This window comes from Plasmodium reichenowi, chromosome 2, assembly GCF_001601855.1.
Source record: "Plasmodium reichenowi strain SY57 chromosome 2, whole genome shotgun sequence".
NCBI classification, from domain to species: domain Eukaryota; phylum Apicomplexa; class Aconoidasida; order Haemosporida; family Plasmodiidae; genus Plasmodium; species Plasmodium reichenowi.
This window is the reverse complement of record NC_033647.1, coordinates 1-11,615: the sequence shown is the minus strand read 5'-3', so window position 1 is coordinate 11,615 and position 11,615 is coordinate 1. Positions and strand designations below refer to the sequence as shown.

Sequence of the window (11,615 nt, the reverse complement as noted above, 5' to 3'; positions counted from 1 at the left end):
TCTTTTAATATATAAATATTATATTATATATGTTGTAATATTTTTTAATTTGTTTATAATTAAAATGACGTATTTTTTTCTTTTTATATAAAAAAATTCCCATTTTTACGTATTTAATTTTTCTATAAATATATTTATTTCTGACCTTCATAATTTTATATAAAAAAAATGAAATGATAATTTTTTTAATTAATTAATTATTTTATTATTATTATTTTTTTTTTTATTAATTATTATTTAAAAACATTTTAATAAATTAGATATAATTATTCAAATATTCTAGACCTCTAAGATAATAATGGACATGATTATATATATAAAGATTAAGAGGTTATCAATATAATTTTTGTATTTTATGCATTTTTGCTTATAATATTACTAAAAAGGTATATACTGTACTGTAAAAATATATTGTCGTTTATTATATTTTATAAAAATTTTAATGTTTTATTTCCTTTAATAATTTCAAAGTAATATATAATGAGATATTTGTGTAATAATAATTTATGATTACATATATATATATATGAGACATAAAAAATAATTATGCCATAAGCTTATAGAATATAATTTGTTTTTATAATTATAAACAGTTTTTGAAAAAATACAAATTAAATATATTATAAAATTTTCATATTAATATGGGTACAAAATATAATTATATAATTAAGATCATTATTTATTATTTTAATATATTTATAAATATATCAAATTTTAATAATAATAATAATAATTATTATTATTAGGAAAATCCTTTATTATAGCATTTGTTATAGAATATATTTCATAAAATGGCATATTAAATATAAAAATGACATAGAAATATTAATATAACATAATTATAGGTAGTATATATATATATATATAATATTTTAAAAAAAAATAAATGTTCATATTTAATTATTTTAGATTTACGGAAATTCCATTAATAAAAATTTCATATTTGACCAAATAATTAATAATAAATATTAATTTTATTTATTGTGTTTAAAAGTGTTTTTTTTTTTTTTTAATAAAAATTATATATGAAGGAGAAAAAAGTAAAAAACTAAAGGACTTCATCATATTTTTAATTTTATATAAAAATTATTATATTATAAAATATTCTAAGATTAATTTTTTAATTATAATATGTAAAAAAGAATATTTGCATTAATACATTTTATGGAGTAACTAATTTTAGAAAGAACAACAAATTTTAGTAACCTAATATTATAACTGAGATTGTATACGTAATTATTGTATAAATGAAAGAATATTAAATAAATATATAAAATAAATCATTTCATTAAATAAAATTGGAAATAATAGAATATATTAATAATAAGTGTATATATATATATATATTTTTTAAATAAATATATTATTGATAGGAAAAATAAAAAATTATAAATAACATAAAATTATATTTTTTTACAATTTTAAATTAATAAAAATTATATTATTTATTATTTTACAAGTGTAAATACTTTTTTATAATTCTTTATTTTTTGTATCACTTGAAATTATAAAATATTCTAGGATTTTAATACTAAAATAAGAAATTTTCTTATTACCTATATTTATATTAACATCACCGTTCAATAAATATATATAGTTGTTAGAATTAATATATTAATTATATGTTAAATGAAATAATATTGGGATAAAATATTCTTCATATTAATCATAATAAATGTAATTAATAAGTTTTTTACCTTTTTTATATTTTTTCATATATTTCTTATTTCCCCTTTAGAGAAAAGAAATAATATATACATTAAAAAGAAATAATAATAATCCTAAAATAGGAATAATATTTATAATTTATATAATTACTATATAATATATATATATATATATATATTATTATATGTATATTTAAAGTATAAAAGTTTTAATTAATTAATAAGATATTTTTATGTACATATTTTTGATTTGTATACCCATTAGTATTTTTATGTATTTTTTGTTATTTCTATATTAAAAGTAACTATATTATTATTATTTAAGAATAATATAGATAATATTATATTGTGTAATGAAAAAAAAAAAAAATGAGATAATAATATATTATTTATATATTTTTGATATACTAATAAATAAATATTTAATTATTAAAAAAAAAAAACTTAATTAATCATATATGAAGTACTATTATAGGAATAATTATTGTTTATCTCAAAATATATTAGATAATAAAAATATAATAAATTGTGTTAATCCAATGACCATGTGTTCAGATAATAAATATGAAGAAGATGAAAAACAAAAGGGAATTTCTTTAAATATATCAAAATGTAGATATTTTCTATTTCCTATTGTTGGGATATTATATATAATCCTATTGGTAAGTTTTAAAATTATTTAATATATTTTATTTTATTTATTTATATTTTTTAAAATAATATATATATATTCTTTATGGTATATTGTAGAATATATTAACATTTGAGGGAAATATATCCACTAATATACAGTTCAAGAATACATTTAAAAGGAATTTAAGTTGGAAAGAACCTTCCCTTGCTGAAGTTCGTCAGCGTTATGAAAGGAGATCAATATATTTAGGCGAAAATTTTATGAGTACAGCAAAGAATTTGTTAAAAAGGGAATGTAAAAATGAAAAAAGTGTATTTAATAAGTATTCATATTTATTCGCCAATTTATTCAAGGATGATTCATGCTATCGCTTTGAAATAAGTCATTATATGTTATCAGGAAATAGTGAATATACAAATGATTTAGATCTTGAAATAAATAAGCAACTTGTATTATTAAATAATGACAATAATAGTGAGCTTAGAATACATACTATTTGGCATAATGTAATGAATAATGAGAAAAGAAAATTTAATTCAGTGAATACTTATTTTAATAATAATTATCTTGATTTAAGAAAAAAATATAAAACACCTTTTAATTATGCAAAATCAACGTGTGATCAATGTAATGAATTTTTTGTAGTAGCTAAAAAATATGTTGAAAATCCATTGAATAAGCTTTTTAATAAATGGTACAAAAATAATGTTTATTTAGATGCAAATGAATTTAAGGTTATTGTAATGGCCTGTAGATTGTTATGGAGAAAAAAAGCTGAATCTTTAAAAAAAGATGGTTTGCTTTATCTGAAGGAACCGTTTGAAGCTCTACATCGTGAAAGAAAAAAAATTCATGAAAAGGGTGGAAATGCTTTAAAATTTAAGGCTCAAGAGTTTTATGAAAAAAATACAGATTTAGTTACTTACAAAGGAAGTCGTTTATTGAATTCACTTAAAAAAGTAAATTTAGAAGTAGAATATGATGATGATGATGATGATGAAGCAGAAAATGAAAAAAAAAAACAAGAGAAAATCAAAGACCATAAAAAAGAGGAGGAAGATGCATATGAAGATAATGAAGATTATGATGATTATGATGATTATGATGAAGAACTATATGACAAAAATGGGGAAGTTATTGTTGAAGGAGCAAATGAGGATCAATCATATGAATATAATTATCATTATGAAGAACCATATATATTAACCCCTGAACTCATTGAAGCAATTGAAAGGGCAGTCGAAAGAGATGTTGAAAGAGAGGTTGAGAGAAGATCTGAGAAATTAATTGATGATAAATGGAAAAGAAGACTTGTACAAGAAATAAGAGATAAGCCAAAAAAAAAAGTAAGATTTAATTCATAAGAATATATGTGGATTTATGTATGAGAAAAAAGGAAAACAAAGAAAAAACTTGTACAAAAAATATTAACGAAAATGTGAAATGATTTAATAGGAACATATTTATTTAATTTTTTTAATTAATTTTTTGTAATGGATTTTTTTTTTTTTTTTTTTTTTTATTATATCAATTATATATATATATATATATATATATATATATATATACATATGTGCATATTATATTAAAAAATACATGAATATCAGGTTTTTATAATTGAATGAGAAAAAAAAAAAAAAAGTACCATAATAACAAAAAAGGAAGGCAAGATGTTTTTAAAATAATTTGTTAATATAATGTTGTATATATATTTTATATTTATGGATGACTTCAAATATTTTTAAATTAAATATTCCTTGTATATTGTTTAAAAATGAAAAAGAAAACATTTATAATTTATATAATTTTTATACTTTATTTATTTCTTTATTTATTTTATTTATTTTTTTTTTTTTTGTGTATAATTTGATAATTATTTTTGTATTATATAATGTTTATTTATTAGATAACCAAAAAAAAAAAAAAAAAAATATATATAATTGAATATTATAATAAATTTATTTATTTTATTTATTCTTTTAATTTAATTTTTTTATTTTTTTATTTTATATATATATATTTATAAAAAATATAATATAATTAAAATTTTTATTAAATTAGTATTATATATTTTTATGTATTTTCAATTTATACTATGATTTGTTTTGTATAAGAATTAATTAAAAGTTGGAAATTGTTTATTATATAATTTCTTTTTAAAATGAGTAAATTATATGAAAATGATATATTCTGATAAATTGTTTTTATAGTAGTGTATTAATGAATTTAAAACTATATTAAAATGTAAATATATTAATTAAATTGTATATATATTTATATTTACGTATAATAATTAATTTATTTAACTATTAAAAAAAACCGTAGTAAATTGTTTTACCGTCAACTAATTAACATTCACATATATATTATATATATATATATATATATATATATAATACTGAATGATTTTTTTGTTATAACTTAAATTATTAAAAAATATTGATTAACATAACAGAAAATATGACAATGCATATATGTATTACGTTATTTATTTAAAAATTGTACGTAGGATTATACACTTTATATTTTATAACTTTTTGTAATTTATAGAGAATTCATTTACTAATATAAAAATACATAATAATAAATATATATATATATAATATATATATAAATATTTTTATTAAATACTTAAGAACATATATATATGATTTCGAATATATATATGTTTCTTAACTACACATGTATTTAATCATTTTTATTAAGACGATTCCTATTTCTATTCAATAGTAATATGAAAAATAATATATATATATATATATATTTATTAATTATATAATATTTTATATGTATTAATATTTCTCATTTATATTAAATATATATTCATATTATATATAATATATATGAGAAAAAAAAAAAAATTTCTTTTTATAATGTAGATATATGAAATAAAAAAAATTTTGATCTGTGTCTTCTGGTAATGATATTTAATATTTATAAAAGTAAATATTTATTTATTACAGTAAATTTCGAGTCCAGTATTATAAATAAAATTAATATTATATTTTTTTATATTATATTTTAAAATTATATATATATATATATATATATATATATATTTATAAAAAAATTATAAGTGATTATAATTATTTTTATGATATAAATTAATTAGAAATATTTTATATATATAGTTAAATTAAAAAGTAATATACTTTTTTATTTATATAAATTTTTTTTTACATATTTATAAATGTTTCATTTAAATAAAAAAAAAAAAAAAAATGTGGTCATTCTGTAAATAATATAATAATAGTACGCATATTTTTATTGAATATATAAAAAAAGCTATATGAAAGGTAATTAATAAATAAGTACGAAAATAATTTATTTATGTATATATAGTACAAAATAATATTAGCTATATGGATTATAATTATATTAATTCTAAATATATTTATTAGAATAATTGTATTTGGTATTATAAATATTATACTCCTGAGTAATTTATGATAGAATTATAATGTATGTTCATAATTTGTATATATAATGTTATAATATATATATTTATTTTTATATATAAACTTTGTGAATATTTGCTTAAATAATATATTCGTTCATATATTATTATTAATAAATAACATTTTAATATTATAGCAGTATAAAATAGAGATAAATGTAAGAAGCAATAAAATGATGAATATATTATTATTTGTTATTCTCTGATATATAAGTAATTTCCATACACAAATTAACTAATTTAGTAAAATAAATTTAAAATTATAACATGAATATGAGAAATATGTTATAATATTTATATAATTTGTGTAATATATATAATTTATATAAATTTTTCTATAACCATATATATGCTAAAATTAATATATTTAAATAAAAAAAAAAAAAAAAAAAAAATACATATACATATACATATACATATATATATATACATATATATATACATATTATTTATTAATTTAAATATCATTTTAATATAAATATATTATTTTTAAGGATTTGGTGTTTTTTTTTTCATTTTCCAAAGTATTTTCCCATATGTTTTTTAATATTTACTTTAAAAATATCATAATTTTTAATATATTATAAAAAAAGAAAAAAAACATAAAAAGAAAATGTGCTATGATATAAACAAAGAGCTTGAAAAATAATATAATAAGAAAAAATCAATAGATTAAAAAAATTAAAATAAAGTAATTGTATAAATTTTTTTTACTCCAAATGTACATTTAAAAGGTTTGATAATGAAAATATGAGAAGTTTAAAGTCTTGCTTTTTTAAACATAATTGGAACATATGTTTATTATGGATAAGAGTGATTTTAAGTAGTTCCCTTTTAATATCTTTAATATTTTATAACAATGTAATAACAAATAAATATTCTATAATTATAATGAATATATATATATATATATATATATATACATATATATTATTAAAATATATAATATAATGTGATTTATCTATTTAAAATTATTACTTATTATTTAATTTTTTTTTTTTTTTTATTTATTTTATTTTACTTCCTTTTTTTTTTTTTTTTTTAGGTTTTTAATTGTAAAATTAAATATGGAAAAAGTCATACAGAAGATTCTTTCAATTTAATAAAACTGAGAAGCTTATCTGAATATAATAAAAATTACGATGGAGAATATTATGATATATTAAAATTAAATATAGATAATGATAAATTAAAAGAATGTGCAATGAGGATTCATCCTGAAGTTGAATTGTTTGGAAAGGAGTCTGAATGTTTTGGGGAAAACATGAATGAAGTATATATAAAACTTATAACTGATTTAAAACCTGATTTGATTAATGTAAATGCAACAAGTAAAAAGGAATTGCTAAATGAATGGGATTTTATTATGAATAATTTTAATGGAAAGAATGTTGAAAAAATCGTTGAAATAAAGGATGAAACAAATGATGAAACAGACAATGAAACAGATGATAAAAAAGGTATAAAAAAGAAGAAAAAAAAAAGGGGAAAACCTCGGATAAGATATATTGCAGAGTTGGTTGGATATGGTACTATATTAGTAGCTGGTTTTCCTATTATATTATCTCTCATTGTTGTTGGAGGTTTCGTATGGTGTGTTAAGGGTACAAAGGCTGCAAGAAAATATTTTAATTTTTTTAAAAAATTGATTTTTAAAAAATTACCATTTTAAATATTTTAATAGATTCTAATACTATGGAAATAAAAATATATTAATGAAAGATAAATTTAAATAAAATAATAATATTTATTTGATTGTATATATATATATATATATATATATATAGTTATAATTAAAACACATTGTATATAGCATTATTATTTGAAACGCAAGAAAGAAAAATAAGAAGAACTTAATGAATTAATTAAAGAAAAAAATATAGAATGGAAAACTATAGTATTGTATATATAAATATATGTACGTGCCTTGTTTTACATTAATATAAATATATAATGTTTACAAAATTTTAGGAAAAATTTATAATAATATTTTAATATATATTATTATACACATAAATAAATAAATATATATATATATATATATATATATATATGTTTATACCAATTAATATACCATGATGTACCTAATAATATAGTATGCACATTTTTTTGTTTTAGTTATAAATCATGAGGTTTTGGTAAATACAAAAATCACATATATAAATTATATTATATTGAATTCTATTAATATAAATAGCTTATAATATTATTATTTAGTATGGAAATATCACTACAGAAAAAACAAAGATGGGGCATATAATATTATATATATATATGTATATATATAATGTGAAAGGCATATGAAGAATTCAAAAATATAATGTATATAATAAGTACATCCATTAGAAAAAGGAAAGAAAAAAGAAAAAAATATGAAAAAAAGGAAAAAGTTATTTTCTGGACTTTATTTTAAAATTAAATTATTTTTATTATAAAAAATAATAAAACAAGGAAAAATCAATTTAAAATTATACTAAATATATAAATTAGACATTTTTTTTGTATATTAAAATTTAAAAAATATATATCTAGTTGTTTTATTATTATTATTATATATTTTTTTTTAATTATGTATATATATATATATATATATATATATATATATTTTTGTATTATTTTTTCTCTTTTATTTTTAAGTAGAAAGTGATGAAAAGATTTCTACACATATTTTTGATCTTATTTTGAAATATTATTTATATTTTAATAATTAATTTATTTATATTATATGTTGTATTTATGTTATTTTTTTTTTGTATATTTTATATTATTTTTTTATTTATTTATTTACTTTTTATTATTATTATTTTGTTTTTATTTTTGAATAAAATAAACCTTTTAATATAAATTTTATAATTATAATGTTTTAATAAAAACTTGTATTAATAATTATATAATAAACATTGTTAATTTGGAATATAAAATTGAAAATCGATAGATTATGATAATATCAAAAGTACCATGAAATTATACATGAAAAAATGAGTTTACCATGTTCATTTCCTTAATAGAATTTATGATAGTTTCTCCTTATTAGTTTTTAATCGAATAAATTACAGAAATGTAAAAATATAATATACATAATTATATATATATATATTAAGAATTATATATATAAGTTTGTTCTAATTCGTTTGTTTCCTTTTTTATAGAATTTTTAATAATATCAAATATGAGGAAAATTATATAGACTGTTTCTCAGGTATGAGATTTACCAGATTATTATAAGAATATAATAGGGGTATGAAATTTTTTATTATTATTTTTCAATAAATTAATATTGAGCTTTAATAATGTTATAAAAAAAAAAAAAAAAAAAAAAGGAGATTTATTTGATGACATAGAAAAATGAATGTAAATTAATTTATATATGTTTAATTCCTACATGTGACAGGATGAATAGAGTTAATGTTGTTATGAGAACATCTGCTTTACATCATTTATTTAAAATATATGTAACGCATAAATTAGTTAGTGTAAATGAATGAAGTTATTTAATTTTAATTGAATTGACGAAGACAATAATAAAAAAAAAAGAAGAAAATTAACAAACCAATAAAATATATTATGGAAATATTTTCATATATTACACTGTGTATTTTTGTTATATATGTAGATGTTGTTGTTCTATTTATGTAATCACTTGTGTTATTTTGTAATTCAGCATATAAGGGTATAGAATCTCGTAGGAAAAACATGAAATTTATTTTTTCAAAAGGATAAATCCTTTTTTTATAATGTTCAAATATTAATTTGTTATGATTTTCACAAAAATTAAGATATCAAAAAATATTCTTTATAAATATTTTATATTTTTTTATTTATTATTATAGACATTTTGTATGAATTGTTTAAAAATATGATTATTACTTCATAATAAGAGAATATATATATATATATATGTAATATAAATTTTATTTTTCTTTTCAAATATTATACTATTTATATATTATATAATATTTTAATATAATTAAAAGGATATATTTTAACATGAAGTATTTTTATTTCTAAACAAAATACTATTTTTTAAAAAAAGAATATATATTTATATAATTTTATGTGAAATGTGTATCTATTCTGATAGCTGAATGAAATATATATTACATATCTATTTCATGAATAAGTTTGTTTATTATGTACTTAGGGATATGTATTTCGTTCTAATTTTTATATGAACATATATAATATTATAAAATTTATTAAATTTAAAATTTATATAATAAAATATTATTTTATTTATTTGAAGAAAATTTTACATGTATTTAAGCGTAATACTATATAGAAGATTTAATCAAATAATAATATAATAAGAGCGAATAAAATATCTTATATATATATATATATATATAAATGTATATGATTTAAAAAAAGAAATTCAATATATTTTAAATTTATGTATAAATTATTGAATGTTAGATTAATTAGAAGGTTATAATTAATTGTGATCTAAACGTAATGGGTGAAAAATTATTAATTAAATTTTATGATAATATGTATATATATTCTTGATTAAAATATATATTTTATAAAGCATATTGATCATAAAATGTATTAATAATTTATATAAAACTTTATGAAGACAAATAAAGTATATATTAAATGAATACACTTAAATTATACATTCTCCTTAACTCATTTGATTTGTTCTATATATATATATATATATATATCATTATGATATGTTATATTTATTCGTAATTGATTCTTATATTTTTAATTAATTTAATTTTGTTTATGCATACATATATAAATATTAATTTATAAAAATTATTAGAATTATAATGCAGTTATAAAAAAAAAAATAAAAAAGAAAGAAAAATAGAGTAATGAAAAAAAAAAAAAAAAATTATTAATTTCATTTGCATTTAAAAAAATTAATGATTTATTATATAAGAAAAATATATTGTATATTTTACAGTAATATAATTTGATTCCTTCACAAAAACAGATATAGTTATATATAAATATATACACTAAAGTTAACAAAAATGTAAATAACTTATATCTTTTTATCAATAGAATTTACTCAAAAAATTTTGTTTCCGTTTAAATGTATGATAATTTAATAAAACTAAAACATAAAGAAAATTGGAAATTAAAATGTTATATAAAGTGATATAAATAATGTTATAAATATTTCACTACTATATATATATAATTATTTTTAATTGTCGCTAAATATACAAAATGAATATTATATGGACACTTTTCTTCTCATTTGTTGTATAAGATATATATATATATATATATATATTAAGAATATTGTATAAAATATAGTGGGAGAGGATATATGTATTATTACTTGACTTAATATTATATAATATAATATGATATAATTCCTCTTTTTTTTTTTTTTTTTAATTTTCATTAATGCCATCTATATTTTTATCTGATATATAGGATTAATCTGTATGGAAATGTTTTTTAATTTTTTTATATATATAACGAAAGAAATAATAAATTAAAGCAAGCTCCCAAAAAAGGAATATTAAAAAAATTTTCATGATTGTTTTTAGTTTATTACGAGGTGATTTCTTATGAAATTTTTGAAACCAAGATTTAATATTCTTCTCATTTTTACATATTATTTGTTTCATTTTACTATCATGTTCTTGATAAATATCATCATTTGATGTACATGAAGGTGATTTTTTACGACATTTTGTATTATTTTCTCCTAATTTATTAACTATTGGTTGTGTCAATGAATTTTCTCCTGAATGGTTTTTCAATAAATGTGTTTTGTGTGGTTCGGCTAGTAATCTCCTATGTGTTCCATTTATAATATTAAAATTATTACTTTTATTATGAGTTATTTGTTCAAGGCAGAACTATATAATAAAGAAAATAACAAACATAT

General features: G+C 15.7%; 3 protein-coding genes across 3 annotated transcripts; 2 read left to right on the top strand and 1 right to left on the bottom strand.

The window, feature by feature from the left end:
* Nucleotides 1-2,125: 2,125 nt before the first annotated feature.
* Nucleotides 2,126-3,665, top strand: PRSY57_0200700 (exported protein (PHISTb); the record flags this gene model as incomplete). Its single annotated transcript, XM_012905444.2, has 2 exons — nucleotides 2,126-2,329; nucleotides 2,418-3,665. 2 exons carry the CDS (start codon nucleotides 2,126-2,128, stop codon nucleotides 3,663-3,665), a joined length of 1,452 nt encoding a protein of 483 aa, XP_012760898.2.
* Nucleotides 3,666-6,508: 2,843 nt separating this feature from the next.
* On the top strand, nucleotides 6,509-7,430 carry PRSY57_0200600 (exported protein (hyp9); the record flags this gene model as incomplete). Its single annotated transcript, XM_012905443.2, has 2 exons — nucleotides 6,509-6,619; nucleotides 6,804-7,430. The coding sequence occupies 2 exons, from the start codon at nucleotides 6,509-6,511 to the stop codon at nucleotides 7,428-7,430; spliced, it is 738 nt and encodes a 245-aa protein (XP_012760897.1).
* A 3,727-nt stretch (nucleotides 7,431-11,157) lies between these two features.
* PRSY57_0200500 (exported protein (hyp10)) lies at nucleotides 11,158-11,586 on the bottom strand (the record flags this gene model as incomplete). The annotated part of the gene is made up of 1 exon (XM_020114383.1): nucleotides 11,158-11,586. A coding segment is annotated over one exon (429 nt), but the record flags the coding sequence as incomplete, so codon positions are not given.
* Nucleotides 11,587-11,615: the final 29 nt, after the last annotated feature.